At 32.8% G+C, this 18,867-nt stretch overlaps 2 protein-coding genes across 3 annotated transcripts in view; both read right to left on the reverse strand.

Moving 5' to 3' along the window:
* Nucleotides 1-423, reverse strand: part of LOC130648215 (uncharacterized) — a 29,474-nt gene extending 29,051 nt beyond the window's left edge. The window contains exon 1 of one of the 2 annotated variants that reach the window (XM_057454261.1): nt 210-423. The gene's annotated coding sequence lies outside the window, so the exon portion shown is untranslated. Of the gene's footprint in view, nt 1-177 lie in introns of both variants that reach the window. The other variant, XM_057454255.1, reaches the window with a different exon arrangement.
* LOC130648246 (uncharacterized) lies at nt 170-9,829 on the reverse strand. The gene is made up of 16 exons (XM_057454289.1): nt 9,751-9,829; nt 9,171-9,238; nt 7,067-7,084; nt 6,399-6,416; nt 6,133-6,183; nt 5,723-5,832; nt 4,565-4,597; nt 4,453-4,483; nt 4,235-4,300; nt 3,878-3,943; nt 3,630-3,715; nt 3,433-3,555; nt 2,377-2,470; nt 1,308-1,350; nt 469-509; nt 170-269 (listed from the first exon to the last, which is right to left on the reverse strand). The coding sequence occupies exons 1-16, from the start codon at nt 9,800-9,802 to the stop codon at nt 189-191; spliced, it is 981 nt and encodes a 326-aa protein (XP_057310272.1). The 5' UTR covers nt 9,803-9,829; the 3' UTR covers nt 170-188.
* Between the last annotated feature and the right edge of the window lie 9,038 nt (nt 9,830-18,867).

An 18,867-nucleotide genomic window follows, 5' to 3' on the forward strand; every position in this document is an offset into this window, starting at 1 on the left:
TCTTAGAAGTATATATGAATTAATATAAACGGAGAAAATACTGTGAATATAGACTGTAATTATAGGCGTAAAACCCTTGTTCTTAATCCATTAAGAAGTTCTGTCTTAATAAGTTCTTTATTTTTAACAAAATATCAGACAAAACGTTTTCTTATATAGACAAAATTAAACACTGACAAATTGCTGGGTTAGTAAAAGATTTGAGTTACGTAGTGCCTAGTATCATGCGTTGAAACATAAACAATATCGGCTTTTCTTTGTGTTGGCATCTGAAAAATATAAACATGTTTATTGTAAACATCTATAAAGTATCGTAGACTAGTTGTATCCCCCGTGGAATTCGCTCTTCAATTCGCTTAGTCTATTTTTTTAAACTCTATTTTATTAATTTCTTTAAATGATCATTTACGTAGATAAAAATTAAACCACTTCTATTCCATAGTAAATCGTGTTATATAAGATATTTACCTCGATATTTTCGAAAGGACATCCACAAAGTGCATTCGGAACTGTACATAAAATAAATGCATGAATATATAAATTTTAGAAAAGAATTATTAACGGGAGTGTCTTATGCTCATAATCCATCGAACAAAACTACCAAGCTGGACACTAAAACACTGATACCTGTCAGTACCCTATTTTATCAAATTTTCCTGCACACGGATTTGCGCAAAGAGCCGCAGCCCAAGGAAATAATTAAGTTAAAGATTATACAAGACGAATTATGAAAATATATAAAAAAGAAAATACAAAAGTTTAACGTGTTTGTTAAACCTGGAACAAAAAAATGTTTTTTAGAAATTACTCAATCCATTGTTGCTATTGTGCAGAGCTCAAATCACTGGTCAAGAAAATGACGAACATTTTTTGCAGCCCACTTCTGAAATGTTAGTAAACAACAGCTCGCTCATTTTTTAGTGTTCTGCTTTGATTTGTTCTGCTTTTTAGTGATTTGCTTTAAATTACAATTTTCGCTTTGTCTATCTTTTTCTCTTTGTTTTTTTATTCATTTGTTTATCTTTTTGTACTTTTTTTGTTGCAGTCGAAAGAAGTTCAATTTTTAATCAGAAAGTATTGCTTAGCGGGCTGAAAATATCACTTATGCCCGATTAGCTAGCGATAAATGAAATTTTTGCCAGCGCAATTTATAATGGCATATAATTGTATATTGTAAGCCGACGGTAAATGATAATTTGGCCCAGCACCTCCTTATGATTGCGATCAAGCGTTATATCCCTAACAACAGCTTTGTCCATAGTTTGTCAATCTTTGAACAACTATTGAAAATTAATTTGGAGACTAACCTTTGAGAGGATTGTGCATTGGCATCTCATCTGAGTTGCATTCCTAGATAAACAAAACCAAACAGTGTATGTGCATGATGCGTTAAACTGCTTTCTTGATAACCATAATATTATAAGATCTTTATGCTACTGTTCGTTCAGAAAAACAAACTCTTTTCTGTGTACATAGACTATTCCGTCCTGAAAAACTTTTTTCAAGTTCTTTTTTTACAAGGTATGGGCTCTTGTCCATTATCCAGTCAAAAATATATATTTTACCACCATTCATTTTTACATTTAGAAGAATTTGACGTACAATGATCGCAATACGCTATTTAATTCAATTGCTTTGGAAATGCTTTTTATTGTGAAGAGCCAGCTCGCCTAACTGGAAGCAACTTCTAACTCCACCATAATCTCTTTAGTTATTTGTCTCCGAAATACGCGTACTGTTACGGAAACACGGAAATTTTAAAATACGCACGAAATACCTAATGCAATATATTTTTACCGACGTGATTCTTTAAAAAAACAATTCAAGATCTTCGCGGCTGGACGAACAAAGGCCATTTTGATTTTGAAAATTGTCATGTGTGGTCAGTGTGTGAGGTTTGTGGGCCTGTTTGACTTCTTTATCTGCTGAAAGCTATATATTTTTGTAAAATGTTTGTTTTTAATGTTAGGACACGTTTATCACGTTCTTTTAACACGTACAAATCTTTAACGCACCCGTTTTAGGATTTTTGACTAGGAAAAAAGATATTGTGGAGGATTTTTTTTGCTATGATGAAGTAACAACGGTTTGTAAACTCTGTTTTTATTTTAGCTATAGTTCTGGAAAAGGTATTTTCGAAAAATATGTTACTATAATGGTGTATGTGCTTCACTTGATTGACGACATACTGTATACCTGTACTGAAGCGCTCCACCTGATCCCGTGGCACTGTGTACGGCTCTTATAAGCGTTCATACATTTACTTGTGGCTTAACCTGGCTAGTTAGATTGCAAGAAACATGAGTTATGATATATGATTGTCAAACACAGTAGAATGTATAAACCATTTGTGAAAAACAAAACATTTTATTTTACCTGGACTATGCTGAAAAAACTATCATAGCTTCCGCTTTTTTCCAAGAAAAGCCAGTCGTCCATTTGGAGAACTACGAAATGTTTCAACTGTCCTCTAAAATTCATATATTAACAATACAAAATAAATAATTATGTATTTAAATTATTCCTCTATATAATGATATTGTTCCTCTTGATTTACACCGGTAACATACATTTTATATATCTTATCGGGGGAAAAACAATTCGGGGAAAAGTGACTAAATTTTTTGCAAGTGACTTTTTTTCACAAATTCTAAAATTTGTTTACCATAATTCTTCTAATTATAAAAAAACATTATTTTGGCCAATAATTAGAGAAGGTAAATTACTGCAATATCTATCCGTACTAATAATACATCTTTCACGACTTATATAAAATATAATAATTATAACGTCATCCGAAATTTTATAATGGTTCTGTGCTCTTTAAATAAAAATATTTAGTTGGAATATCAAATTATCATGACAAAACTAAAGTTTTTAGATCAATAAAATATTTTGGTTGGATTTTATTTAGATTTGAAATAAAGAAATAATAATTTGGAAAACGAGGCTATTCTTAAACAGTTCGTCTATTTGAAGGATTGGATTTGGCCGTAATTTTCAGTTTGAAATTGAGGGACTTAAAAATTCACGATATTAGGTTTTTTGTTCTACGTTTTAATAAGAAACTTAGGGATGAGAATCATTTTTAGTAGCAACCTTTTTATTTGAGTTGGACATAATTAGGAAATATGACAGAGGTCTATTAGAGAAAAAATCATATGAATTTCAATAATTATTATTTATGCAATTTTGTTTTGTTTTTGTAACTTCAGTCCACCTTGCTTATGGAAAAAAATTGTTTCGGAAAAGGGACGCTAAAATTAGAAGAATTACAGTAGTTAATATACCCTGCAGACAAATTGTTAGTTTGCATGCTGTCAGCCTGCAAAAAAAATTACTGCGATATTTCACGCGTATTTCGTGTATTGTTAGCATGAAGTAAATTTTTGAGCAGAAGTATAAATATATAAGTAAGGAGTAGAATTTTACTGTGCAAGCATTACTGTTATGATGTATTGAGTATTGTTGACTTTCCAGACCAAAAACGTTCCATATGTTGCGTTCTGGAACATGAGTTCTACATATAACTTAGACATTCTGCCGCGATACCATCTAAAAATACGTGACAGTGTAACATATTATAGAGTATTAATATTTGCGAAAAGTATAAAACATAAAGTTGTTACCTTTTTGAACAGAATGGAGAGACATCACAAACAAATACGTATCCTGTATCACCACTTCTAATATTGCTCACTTTGACTTTCCCATCCTAAAACATTTCATAAAGAATCATTTTTCTAATTATACAGAATATTTTCAATGATTTTAATTTAACGTGGTTGTTGATCCACGTACGAATTTTTGCCAACATTTTGTAGCTTGCACTCGCTCAATAAGCATATGGATAAGATGGAAAGTAAGAAAATCTCACCTGTGTGTTGCATTCAAGAGGTTTGAGCAAATCGTCTTCTGTGTAAGAAACAATGTCGCTGGCTTTCTGTTTAAAAACAATCTTATTACTGTTAACTTATTAAAGATGTGTAAAATTTAACAGAAAGTGAAATGTCATACAAAATTTAATGAAAGTATTAATTTTAAGTTTATATTGACCATAAACTGTTTTGAGCAAATTATCTACCTTTTATCCACGTTGCATTATTACAAAAAGTTTCTTAAATTCTTAAGATAAGTTCCTCAGTGAAGTGATAATGTAGTTTTTGAGAGATTTTGGAAACAAATACGCCTAGATAAAAAAAAATTGTTAATATGTTTTAATAATAAAACTTACATCGCCATTATTTTCTTTGAAAGCTCTTAACAAAACATCTGGCAGTATGGGTTTGTCGAACCATTCCTATAATCATGTAATTTTAACTGTTTCAGGGTGCTACGTGGTAATAAACAAAATATGGCATTGAACGTGGCATGGAACAATAAACACATAAAGCTAATAAATCTGTTGTGAATCTAAAATTTACCTCTTCGCAAATATTAACAAAAAATTACCTCTGCCTTTATAGGTATATTAACATCTTCTCTATAGGAAAAGCAAAAAAAAATATTTCATTCTGAACTTTACAAATGTTAGCCTTGTTCAAATCTTTCATTTGGTACTTACATAGGTTCGTAAATATCGCTCCCACTGGCTAACCTGTGAGTAAAGGGAGAAATGTTAATCCCTGGAGAGTTTATTATCTTCGGAAAAACAGGAAAGTGGCATAAATTAAGGATGACAAATAAATATACAAGTTAAGAGAATTGTCAGTGGTAAATAAATAATGCATGAACAAACTAAACTATGGAATTGCAAATCCGCATTGTAAGTGCAATCATAGCTATGTACAGGACGGTTGTCTACAAACGCGATCTTGTGTGTAGCGTATTGAGTAGTCATACACCTGCTTTTAGACACACGAAATGCAAGCACCGACTTTAGCAAAAGACCAGTGCCTTTTTGCACTTAAATCAATAACTTGAATAATTTGGCTTTAAAAGAAAGGTACTAACATAATTTCAGAGCAAAATATCAAGATAGCTAAAACATGGCCAAAAGGTTGCACAGCTATAAATAGGATAACATTATTATTCTGAATAAATATACAGGATATAGCCACTTCAGTGTCGTTAATCTGGGTCCTGTGTTTTCAACATACATTGAGGTCGACATTGGCTACCCAATTTCCCGTGCATGGCATGGGTTGGCCTGTAGCTGTGGTAAAGACACTTGCTAAACATGCCCGCCCTGTGAATCGAACCACGGATCTTGTGATTATAAAGCAAACTCTATAACCACAAAGCCGCGTGCCACAAATTATATTTGGCATTGACCTCCATAATCTGCAAATGGAAAAATACTATCTTCTTAAATGAAAATAAAATGCCTATTGATATGCACCGCAGCACAACGCTTATTGTCGAATAACAATATCGTCTTTTTATTTTTGGTTAATGTGTTGCAATTTCACTTTCGTTGTATCTTTCGCCTTGTCTTTATTCTCTATAGAAATGAAATTAGTAATAAGAATAAGAACAACACAAAGAGAAGTTTCACATCATCGGTGGGAAGTTACAGTAGGAAGTTTTAAAATAACATTTATTGACGATGTAAAGCGAATTTAACTAATGAGATAAACATCATCGAAGCATCTTTTTTGATATGAAACCTCTGCATAAATAATGTTAGCAGATATTGCTTCTGTGGATGTAAAAAGTAACAGACCTGTAATCCCAAACTATGTAGTCACCAGTTAAAAAAATCAGAAGTTCTAAGTCATACCTTTCATTTCTAAAATTTGGTACATTTGTTTCTGAAGAGACGTCCAAGTTTTGCTGATGTATTAGGCCAACTTTTGGAAAGGTCAAATTATTTGCAGTAAACCAGCCACCCTAATAAAAAAACGTGGTTTTAATTTAATAGTTAGTTTTGCCTGAGACAAGAAAAAACCTGGGCACAACTTTGTCTTTGGGCATAATGTTATACCTAGACCATGGAAATTTTTATTTTATCACAATATTTAACGTTATATAACCTCACCTTATATAACCTGACCTTATAACCTCAAAATGTTTCTTTTAAAGTAGAAGGGAAAACACCACCTGCTCATGCTCATAAAAATAATAATAATATTTTCTCTATTGTAGATGACCCTACTCTCAACTGGAAAACAGAGTACCAGGAATACCGACCTCTTTAATTTTCTGAATTTGTATACTATCATCTGGCCAAAATCGCAATATCTAAAAACAATTATCAGAAACAAATGGTAAAATAAATAAATAAAAAACAAACAAAAAAAACCCCGACAGTAAAGAAGTAAAAGCCAGTTTAAGTGTACTTCATCTGGCAAGGTGCAACGCCAAATAACTGCACACGTTATTAAGGCATATATCTTCTATTTTTTTATGTTTTTTTTTATTCCAGACATATATAATAATATATGTTGTACACGTACCTCTTTGCGCGATTTCACCTAAATAAATAATTTGCTAAAATTAACTAAGCAGCAAAATAACATTAAAAAGTTGATCACTGAGAAGTTATGTGAAAAAAACTTTTTGAGAGAAAAGATAAAGGTCTTCTGCTAATATAGGGAATTTGGATCTATTCTATTTGGATTATTTTGGTTCATATTCTGTTTTAAAAGCGTTAAGTTATTACTAGTAAATCTCTTGGAGAGATAATTTTATTCGTAATTCCAAGAAACTAGTGCATGGGGGGGGGGGTATTTTTAATTTTTAATAACTTTTGTTTTAGACGAAATATATTTTTATGACGTACTATCTCCTTATTATAAGAAGATGTTTCAGTTCCATTACAAAAAAAGGGAATTTTTTTATATTCTGTTCAACTTTTTTTTTCTATAGCGAAAAAATTTAAATTATGGAAAAAATGATGACTTTATAATTAGTCAGCATTAATGGGGTTAATACACACGGGTGCTAAATATGCCTTTTATTTATTTTTAATAATTACAAATGAGATAAAGTAAAAATATTTTCTTTAAAAAGCCTGAAGACCATAAAATACCCCAAATCACCATAAAATATCACAAACAACCATAAAATACCACAAAAAGCCAAGAAGTACAACAAAAAAACACAAAAACCCTAAAATACTAACCTTAAACTTTATTGGCAACTAAAATTAAAGAATAAAAAATAAGTAACAAATCAAGTGATGTCGAACTCGACGAAACAAGACGCCGCCTAATCAATTCAAAAGCAAGAGACATCTCCCAAAACAAATGTTAGAGATAAAGGATGACGCAACAATCAACGATAGTTCAATATTTTTTATTCTGTCTAAATATTGTTAATTAGGAAATTATGTTAGTAATTGCTTACGTCGTCATTGAGTAGCAATCTCAAAGGTTTTCGCAACCGAAAAAAGCATAAGAACCTGTAGTTCATCTATTACAGAGTACGCTGGTTTTTATCCTGGAGTAGGAGGCGATTACAATAAAAGTAATCGTCTTCGTGCAATAATCTCACGTCGGCGTTCTCGTTGTAAACTTTACTTGCATTACTTGTACTTGTGCGTTTCTCGCAACGGATTTTAACGAATTCAGCCAGCGCGAAATACCAATGTTCCAAAAAAAATTATTTGTTTTTTGTGTTTGTCAGGAAGATGTAAAGAGAAACATTCTTTTCAAAAACTTAAAGTATAAAGGTCAGACACTGATGGATTTAAAATTGTATTCTCCTTCATGTGTCCCTAGTTTAATATCTAAAAATCGAGTGATCACAAGTTATAACTAACAAATGATGCGTGACATCATATTTTTATTAAATTTAACACAGCACTTAATGTTGCGTTTTTTCGATTCTCTTAGCACCTTGGTTAATGACACGTGATCACCTAACTCAGAGACTTTTTCTTGTGCTTCCTTTCACTGGCAAAGAAACAAGGGTCCCGAACGTCTGACTGGCCTAAACCTCACCTTGGTTACTACAGGATTTTTTTATAAAAAACCTAACCATTTGGTTGAGCCTGGAGATGTTTTTTCAAATGTTCCTAAATTTTCTTATTTGACCTGAAAAATATTTTATTTGCTAACCTTTTTTAGGTTTGGTCTACGGTTTTGATATATATGAATAAAATTTGCTGTTTCTGTTATATGTATAGATATAAGTTTCTTATAACCTGTCAAATTTTCCTAAAATTCAGCCTTCCTGAGCCTAAGGTTTCTTATAGACTGATTTCTTATAAAAGAAAAGTGTATCCCAACCAGCCCTGCTAATTTAATTTTAAAAATATACATACTGGTAATTTTATTGAAAACTGAAAATCAGAATATATTTAATTATTCTACGCCAACGTCAAACTTCTTTCCGCCCACAGAATCGCCATTGCAATTCATTGCACGATTCGTGCAAACCTAAATGACAGCAAAACTGACCACATGGTTGCTGGACACATGCCATCAAAGAAAAAATAATCAATGAGGGAGAGCATTTGTTGCTGATTTTCCATCGTATTGATTTTTTTAAACATATCAACAAAGTGTTGACTATATGATAATTTAATTAAAGTGTTTTGTTATATTTTATGAATTAAAGTTTTAACTTACTCAAATTACGCCTAGTTGCATCATTCAGTTTCTATATCTTAATGTTGTTTTCGAGCACACCACGATGTTACCCTACTTTTTGATTGTTAGGTGAATCGACGTGAAAAACATGCTCCCGAGCTTCTCTCAAAGAGTTGAACTTACTGGACATTTTAAGCGAGTATTTTTCCCAAGAAAATGTAAACAATTACTCAATCCATTCCATGCAAGAAAATATCAGACAAACATAATTTCTGCTGCACCTTTTTACCTATATTTTAACACCTGTATACGTCTGTCTGCCTGTCACGCAAAATGGTACCGCAAGTAGCGACACGCACGTAATGTGGTATAAGCGAACGGACGAACCCATGGATTTTTGGCCCACCAACGAGTTTAAAAAAAAATATCAGTCAAAACAACAACAAGAAAGTCAAGAAAAATAAAGCACCATTATTTTCAGTTCTAGTACCTTTCAACTTTCAGGAAAGTCATCACTCGTCCTGGATTGATGAAAGGCTGTAAGGGTGATCACGCGGTCACTTACGAATATCTTTATTTATTAAAAAAAGTTTACAGCTATCACAAAAGCTTCATAAATTTTACTCTTCTTTAATAAAAATCCTTTTTTTAATTTTTTTATAGTTATTTTTATAGTATATACCAGTAACTTGCCTTCTTTTCTCCGTCGAAGTCATGTGAAACTGCGCGATAAACTTTCCCACATTTAAATAAGTCATTCCCTAAAAGAAATTATTTCTTTAAGTGAGGAAAGGCGTTAGGGTTTCATGATTGTTTGAATTGTGTAACTAATTTGAAAGTACATGTTCTTATACATTTTTTAAATTAGCGTTTCAAACTCTACACATTAGGCAACGGCTGTTTTTTGTTTACGCAATGTTGACGTCCTCAAAACGCCTAAACTACCTTTATTGCCATCTAATATCACACATGTTTTCTGAACATCCGAGTGCTCTTAAACGAAGAAATATGAGAATGCAAGAAACGATACAAAAAGTTTTATCAAATTATTTAAAAAAAGTTCGCAGAAATTTAAAACTATTTCATTTCTGTTCATAGGCATTGGACCTGCTCGCTTAAACAGCCCAATACAATCAAGCCACTGCATGACTAATAAATAGGCGACAATAAAAGCAAAAAGCGTATATAAAATAACAGTGTCTGACACTTTTGAAACTGACAAAGCTTCACCGCGACTAAGAGTTTTATCATGAAGCCAATATTCAATAAATACCTATATAACAATGCTTTCTCACCATACATATGTTGTCTTTAGATCCCCTCATGTATTCTAAACTGTCAACTTTTATTTACTGCCAGTCATCATATAAACGCTTGCAGGGGAAGCCCCTATGTATTTGCACTACATTTCCCTGTACTGTTTTCTACGTTTGACGTAGGAGAATAATTATTGTAATTGGTTTTGGATCAACTTTTGGCATGAATCAACTTTTTTTTAAAATGATAATTTTATTACTCTTTTTGTTTTGTTGATGCGCTTTTAAGTAATATCAGCTTAAAAATAAACTCTACGTATTTGCAAAGAAATAAATAAAGCGATATAAGATAATGATGTTTGAAAGTAAAACAGTTCATTAAGCCTGCTAATAATAATAATGGAATATTTCAGAAAAAATGAAACATCATAATTTTTCTGATCAAACTTTCGAAATGTATTTCACTAGTTGGAAACTAAAAGTTTTTTTAAAAATAAGATTATTGACATAATGTCATTAATGCCAACTATTTTTGCTCATAGAGATAATAGTTCAACATACCATGATTTCCGGGGGAATTCCCCAGCTTACTGGTAATAAACATTAAAGGAATAAGTGACCAATATGTTGCCAGGTAACGTTGGAATTTCACAGACCTTGTTTTCACAATTATTACATCAAAAAAAGTAAAGTTTCATTTATAAATTTCATAAATTAAGTATCTTATTGATTATGTTAATCCTAGTCGGCGTAGAAGTATGTTTTGCTACGATTCACCATTTTTAATTGTAATCTGTAATAGTTATAGATATCATTTCATAAAAAGAAACCTGGTCGTGGGATGCACTTCAAATATATAACACTTCAACCTATTCGCGATTAAATATTTTATTACACAATCACATCCAAAAGTTTAAGAATTGGAGTCTTGTCAGGGTAACTTTCTTTGTAGAATGAATATAAATTCGAATGTTATTTTTGCATATACAAAAAAAATTAAACCGAAAAAGTTTACGTTGTGCATACTTACTTTTGGATACATATTTTTAACAAAACAACAATTCGAAATTGTCGCATTTTGGAGAAGAAGAGGATATCATAATATTCTAATTTTGCCTCAAGATCTGTCCCACTCTAGAAATAAATCATATAGTCTGAATAAAAAGAGAGACAGGTAGATCAGCCCAAAACACTATAATAAAATGCCGGGTGCAGCTGAAGATTTCTTTGTTGTGCTTTTTCAGTTAGTAGAAGCTGAATATCCTGAACAAATAGCAACGTTGAAGATCAGAATTATCTCGAACACATTTAGTAAATATATTAGGGAATTTCTAGAACACAAACCCGTTTCATATTTCTTTGTTTACGAAAAGTGTTTAAGTTAAGTCCCTTCATAATTATTTTCGTTTTCGTGAACTTTAATAATGATTTCCTATTTTGATTAATATATTTGTCCCTGAATCAAAAAATGTGCTGAAAGTATTTTACCCTAAAACTACGTATTTTGTTAATTTTTTAAAGTTATAAAAGTGCTCGCCGTTATTCCAAAATGTAAATTTTTATGGTACAACACATTACATTCAAGATAAATCTAATTTGTTCTTTCTCTTCAAAGATATGGAGCTAATGCTGTTTAAATGCGATCTGAGATCTTGAAGACAAGCATTTGCAACAATGTTTGTCTTGCAGGAAAGAAGAAAACACCCTAGTTTGCTTACGTCATTACATAATTTTGTTTTCAGTGTATCTACAAACTTTTATACTAAAAATCAGATTAAAAACATTAGTCTCTAGTTGGTTATTTAGTGATTGTGTTCTCTTAAATAATAGTCGTATTTTTATATTATTTTCTTCAAACAGTTTACTTTGGAAAATTAACTTAAATTAATTTTATCTTACTGTCCTTTCTCTAATTTAATGCGTCTTTTAATTAGTGCGAATTTTCAATTTCTTAATTTTATTCCCTCCAATGTTTAGTGCGAAACTTTTTTCACTAATTTTTGTTTTTCCTCTAATTACAGCTCAGTGCGAACCATATAATTTAGAGGTACTGTTTTCGTTAGTGGATTGAAACTCCCCGCCCAATATTGTTTTTTGACATCGAACCAAATTTTATTTAACGGAAAGGCGAGCGGCGCACTGCACGGTACGGCTGCTGAATAAAAGTTTATGATAACAAATTTTGAAAACCAGACCGACTGATTTGGTCTGCTTCATAACAAATCAATTTACATGTTCAGCTATCTTGATTATAAAAAGTACTGAAACAAGGACTAAGGTTGTTTTCAGTTCTTAGAGTTAAAAAATTGATGTTTTCACTTAAAAACAGTAATTTTTAATTTTGCAGAACGACAACACACTGGACCCAAAGTATAAATCAGTCTGTTTTAAACACCAGGGTTTTTTCATCTTTGTGAGTGCTGAATTATTTATAATTCAGTATTTTTCACTTGAGCCGAACGAGTGGCTAAATTAAAAAACAACTGGATATTCTTTTTTTTTATTTATGTTGAAGATCAAAATAGCAAAAATGTTGAACAACGTGTGTATTATTTTATACTACTCAACTTAACTAATTTTTGAGTAAAAGAAAAAGAAAATAAAGATTCGTAAATAAAGATGAAGCCTCCATATTGCACGTTCGATTTGTTGTTGAATGTTTCCGGTCTGTATATTTATTAACTTTGGCGCCATTTCATCATAACAAACTTTATCGTTCGAAGCTCGTAGTTTGTTGTGAAAAAGAGATTTAAAACATGAAAAAACAAAGTCAAATATCTTATTTTAACGTTTACTGGTAAGTACAACTTACATCTACTTATTTTTATGCCACACAACCATGAAAATTCTGTAAAATTGTTGTTAGGAAGATATACACAATCTTGGACAAAAATATTGAGACTAAGGCAGTTTTTTACTCGTTATCCAAATATGGACAAAACAGTCAAATAGTCAATACTCTGCAGCCGGCAGGCTGCAAAGTCGATACTTTTACACACAAGTAGGCCAGGCAGAGAGGGTTGAAAAGTTGCTAGTCACATTCTTTAGCACGCCTGCACACCGAAAGAATTCGCATCGGGGACCACGAAGGCCCCACAATTCGTGATTAATAGCCTTGCTGACGAACTTTGTACTTACCAAATAACCTAAGATCCGAAGTCGTAAGTTCACTCTAAACATTGACAAGTGAACTTTCACAAGTTCAAGATGTGTGAATCTAATATAGAATGAGCCTACGCAATTACCTGTAGTAGCGAACTTCGAAATTCGTTGCCTTGTCCCAACATATTGTGACCACGATTGTAGATACATAGTCGTAAAATATAGTTTTTTTATGTTACCCGTATGCGTCTGTCTGTCACTCAAAATGGTAACCACAGTAGCGAGACACGCAAAATGCTGCTAATAAAGGACAGGCGACCCCGTCTACGGGTGAACGACTAGTTTGTTATTATAATTTCTTTAATTAATCTATGATTTTCTTCCCTCTCTCGCTTAAAATTTATTTCATGGCTGCCACAAAATAATTTTTTGTTTGCCTCTCCTTTAATAAAATGGCACAAACAGCTGTGACAAAAGGAAATGTGTACAACGAAAAACGAAAATGGATGAAAGAAATAATAAGAATAAAAAATACAAAATTAAACACATTTTTTTCCTCTATTTTAGTGTGAAATTAATTTTTGAAAAAAGATGATTTATTTCCTCTAATTATTAGTGCGATAATAATGAAAATTTTTTGGTCGCACTAAATTAGATGGAACGACGATAATTTTGGAATCACCGTATAACACGGAAAAAAAGCTGACGAAGACCATTTTGGTTTGGAAGTGATAGTGTCAGGTTTGTAGCTCTCATTTTCACCTTTTTTTCTTCTATATACTTTGTATCTATGCTAAATGCAATTAATTAATTAATTCATGATGTCCACGAGGGAATAAACGAGAACCGTAGCATTCGTAGCGGTAGCATGGAGTGAGCATCGAGTTGGAGTTGATGTGTTTAATCTTCTAGAGGTGAATTGTTATTATAACACTTAATAGCTTTGATCGATTCTAGGTTACTTTATAAAATGGTTGGAAGCCAAACTTGTCGCTTTTTTGTATGAAGTGATGTGTAGCCACGGGTGCTTTAAGACCAAATCAACGATCAAGTTAGAAAATTCGTAAGCGAGATTTTAGATGCATTGCTTGTGTTAACAAGTATTGATCAACCAGGTATTGATCAACGAATAACTTTGGCCTACCACCGACAATAGAATGGCCAATGCGAGATACAAATAGAACAATAAAAGATTCATTAGTACATGTTTTGGAAGAGAATTCAACAAAATAGCCTGACGTTATTGAAGATGTTCTTTTCGCGCACCGTGTAAGTATTCATTTCTCAACCAAATATTTGCCATTTTTCACTGTACAACCACCAACCCACCCCACCGATTGAGATTAAGTATGACATAAGCAAAGAATTTATCGAAACTAATGATTCCCATGATTTCGAAAAATTTAGAGTAGTTTTAAGTTAATGTTCCAAAATGCAAGAAGCATCTCACGACGCAGCCAGCCGAAATATCAAAAAAAGGTCCAAAAGAAGCAGCAGAAAGCCTACGACAAACCACACAACAAACTAGAATTGACGTTATATATTGGATCAAAGGTTACTTTGTCAGAATCAAAAACGGCAGGACAAAAAAGGTGGGAAGTTCAATTACAAATGGCTTGGTCTATACACCATACAATCCATCTCGAAAAATGGCTTGTGCGCACTCACCAATTCGAAAGGAGTAACCTTGAGGAAAAAATACAATGTCAGTCTGCTGCTAAAATCATTTTATTCGAACGAAGAACTTGTTGAAGATCCCGTGTCTCAACCAACCAGAATCGTTGAACATTCCATGTCTCAATCAACAAGAGTCGTTGAAGATCCCGTGTCTCACGCAACCAGAATCATTGAAGATATCGTGTTTTGATCAACTTCTAAATAATATAGTTTTAATGATTTTGGAACTAGCAACAGCAAACCAAGATGTAATCACGTATAACACGATCTATTGTCAAGAAAAACAAAATTTTATTTTGTGTATACCTTTATTTCTACGACGACGTACCCGAACGTCTTCCAAGGAGAAAAAATAAGATCAAAGTAAGCGTAAATAAACTGTCAAGGCGTTTCAGCCCTGGTAGCGATACAATCGACGCTGCTCGCAAAGCCACTCATAGTAAGAATTGAAAGTCAGCTTGGTTGTTTATAGTTTTTATTTATATAGTTGGTTTGTCATCGATCGTGTGTTTTTGAAGGAAAAAGCTGGTAGTGAATACTACTCAGGAGTCTGTTATCGCACCACACGCTTCATAATTGTTGATCATAATCTTCACATCTTAAAGCGGAAAGAAAAGGAGGCTTTACTTTCGAAAGATGAATGGCTCAACGATTAATGGACGCAGCTCAAAATTGATTGGTGAAGAGATTGAGATCTCATTGACTTTTCAAACAGTTCTTAACTCTCAAAAGAAAGTATCAAGCCCAACCAAGCGGTCTACGAAGAACACGTCTAGCTACTTAACGACGGTCGTAATTATTGGGTCTTGAGATTTTGCTCTAATGGTCTTGTACAAGTTTGTAATAGCCTAAATTAACTCTGACTCGCTTTTCCGGAGCAGAAACAGCCAGATGGCTATAATTGTGGACTCTTTGCCATAGCATTTGCAGTCGAACTTCTTGACGGCAACTCACCTTCCGTTGTGTTGTGTTTGCTGTGGATAAAATTCGCGCACATCTTATAACTTGTTTGGTAGAACAAAAATTAAAACCTTTTCGGAAAGCGTCTGAAATGTAATTTAACATCTTCATATTTATTAATTCTTGTTTTTTTTTTGAGATGACCGTGATAATATATAAGCAAAGCTTCAATACAACAAACCCGACTTTTTCGCGAGGTTGTGATTCGTGTTCTTTTAGTTTATTTTCATACTGGTCACAGGGAATTTTACTTTTTAGTCGAATTTTTTCGTCTCGTTTTGCTCCATCAAATTTTTTTATTTATTTAATAAAATCCTGGTAGTACTAAACTTTTTTAGGTTCGATATTTCAATCAACTTAATTCAAGGTAAGCAAAGCTTAAGAGACAATTTATTTAAATTGTTTTATTTCTTTTTATCGATATTGATTTTCTGTGATATGATGAAGAATAAACTGATTTATTCATAAGATAAAAAATATCCTGGAAAATAAGTACTGAAGATTAGCTACTTATTTCCCTGGGAAGTATATTGGAGTACTTTTTTGCGGAGTAAGCGAATGGAGCGTAGCGGAGCTCATTTCCTCATTATATAAGCCAAATATAAGGCTGTATAGGATTTCCGTATCTCGCCCCTATACATCAAAAATATCGAGCACTCTCCCCCCACTGCTAAATTTAGACAAATTTGACTGTGTTTCCCAGTAACTTTGTCTGGTAATTTTTCCCGTATGTTTCAAACTGAGCGAGAGGACGTATTTTTTTAGCACGGAGATGGAGTTTTTTTTGTTTTTTTAAGATGGTGCTAAGCGTAGCTAGCTAGAAACGATATGAAATTTTTCAAGAAAGAAGTGGAGGTTTGTACCTTTTGTATCGCTATTTTTTACATGTTATGAACCCCTTATTTAGCCTTACTTACACCTAAAGCTAGCTAGCACAAACAGTAGCAGCTAAGCTAGCATAAAACTACCAATTTAGCTGGGATAAAACTAATTATTAAAGATTTCCTCTTATGCTAGCATCACGAGTGACATAATTCTGCTCTAATTAGGAATGTCCATCACATTCCTAATTATCACTTATGCTTGGTAGTTACATCCGTCTCCACAAAATATGTTGCTCCTTGGCAATTTTAACTTGAATGTAGCATAAAATTAGCTAGCTAGCTACATACTAGCTTGGAAAATTCTTTCAGACAGATAACATAGCTAGCATAAAATTAACTACTTAACTGAGATGAAACTACTGGCTAGCATAAAATTAGCTATATTTTGAGTGAGAGCTCTGTAGGAATGTCCCATCACAAAGCTTGTTCTAGCTATAATCATCCACAAAAATTTCTTGTCTCTGACAATTTTATACCAAAAAAGTTTAGCAAAGTCAGCAAAAGAACATAGCTAGCTGCATATTTTACAGATAGTACGTTCCTTCTCCTGTTAACGCTAAATGTTTTATACATAAAGGTTGATGTGGAAATCTACTTTTTTAAACCCTGCGCCTGAGCATACACCAGTGCGGTTGAAGTTATAGAAACAGAAATTATTTTACTATATATTATATCAGGAAACTTTTTCAACGTCTACATTCGTTTTGAAAGAGGCACTTATATAAATTCTAACAGGCAGTTCTCGTGGAATTATCAACACCTACTGAAGATTTTTAAATATATATATATCTCATTCATTTTTTGGGTTCAATCAGAATATATTTCAGAAAATTGATCTGGAAATTTCATAATTTCTAAACCAGTAAATAATTCCTGATAAAGAAATTTTTTCCGTTTTTTTGTAACTTGTACTGCACACTGATGCCGGACACCATTCTTGTTCCGTTAAACCCTTTTAGCATTTTCTGATACATCGGGTTCTGAACAAAATGTGTTACTGGCCCATGCAATAATGCATCCGGAACACACTGCGGTACTGCCAATGCAGAAACCCCAGGAAATGTTTCATCAAGGCGAAAATAAAACCGTTTGATCGACTACCATGCGGCACGTGAGAACTTTGTTTTTTATACGATTCATTATACGTTTCAACCGAAAGGGGCATCTAAAATTTTTTGCTTGCGAACCTAGGGGACTCAGTCCCAACACTTTCTCTATTGATTGTTTCTAGTTTTTTGAAATAAAACTTTCAGTTCTCCACCATAGAGTTTATTGAAAAAAACTTCCGCTTTACCTTTATATCTGCAGGGATTTGAGTAAAGTATAAAGCAGCGCGAAATATTCTAAGTCAGTAGTCGCTGGTTTGATTTTTGTGGATCAACATTGCAAAAGTAAGTGTTATATTCACTTGTTTCCAGATCATTTAAATTTTTTTAAATATATTTAGATGTCAAGTCGAACGAAAGCCGATTTCCTTGGACCATACGGTCCAGCGACCATTACCAATACTGGATGGGGATTTGGAAAAGAAATAAAAACCATTCACATGCCAGTGGCTTAATAGACCATCCGTCGCCTATTCGGAATTTGCAGCTACACTTGCCCCGAAATGATGTGCATAGGTGCTAGCATGTATCTAGCAGCCTTACATTTTGCCAAATACGTCCATTTCCATCTGGACAATATTTCAAAGGCTGGAGGAGCAGATAAGCCAGAATGGAAATATTTTAAATGTACTTCATCGTTAAATAATTACATAAGAATTGCTACCGGTATTCTTACAACATTTTAGCAATTATCGGACAGTAAATCAGCAGAATAAGTCGTACCAACCACTTACTCTTACTACCGGTGAATACATTTTTATTCAAAATGATGTAAAATATGTGAAAGCTTAATTGATGGTGGTAAGGGCCTATATGACACACTTGCTCTGTCATTACCATGTAGCATGGATTTCCAAACTTGTGATGGTCGTGCCATGATTCTCCGATATGTTGCTGCATATGTGTCAAAGATGAAAGATTTAATAATGTGCAAAGGTATAGGTTTTAAGGAAAACATGTGTAAAAAAAGATATATATGCTTTTAATTAACATTCATTTTAGGTGTGTTTTCTGCGGATGTGACAGTTCATCAAGCTGTTTTCTGTTACATGATTCAATATCATCCATGTGAACTTGAAATGTGGATGGCTTTGACCCTGAACAAAACGATATTTAGTACCAGGATATAATTATAACAACAAAATCTTTCAACAAAATTGTTTTGTTGAATGATTGTTGAATGATTGTTGAATTCAAATTACTACGGAAACAGTTCATTCCGCATTTTTCATACCTGTGGATGACAGAATAAGTTGTAAGATAAATTGGAACTTATGTCATTACGATGTCATCACATTTGACGAAGCTCACATTTCTATGTACATAAAAAGTTTTGTGTTGATGAACGTGGTAGGCACAAGAAACCAAGTTTTTTACTAAACCTTTTTGCTTTGCTCGTGGACCT

This window comes from Hydractinia symbiolongicarpus, chromosome 1, assembly GCF_029227915.1.
Source record: "Hydractinia symbiolongicarpus strain clone_291-10 chromosome 1, HSymV2.1, whole genome shotgun sequence".
NCBI lineage: Eukaryota > Metazoa > Cnidaria > Hydrozoa > Anthoathecata > Hydractiniidae > Hydractinia > Hydractinia symbiolongicarpus.

What these genes read in the sequence shown, in the direction of transcription:
- LOC130648246 (XM_057454289.1), bottom strand. Translation starts at nt 9,802, where the DNA reads ATGAGGGGATCTAAAGACAACATATGTATGGTGAGAAAGCATTGTTAT. An exon ending in AAATTCAGAAAATTAAAGAG is followed by an intron (nt 5,833 to 6,132) that starts GTCGGTATTCCT and finishes TTTTTTTATTAG; the next exon opens with GGTGGCTGGTTTACTGCAAA. An exon ending in GTTTTTTCAGCATAGTCCAG is followed by an intron (nt 1,351 to 2,376) that starts GTAAAATAAAAT and finishes TTGTTTATCTAG; the next exon opens with GAATGCAACTCAGATGAGAT.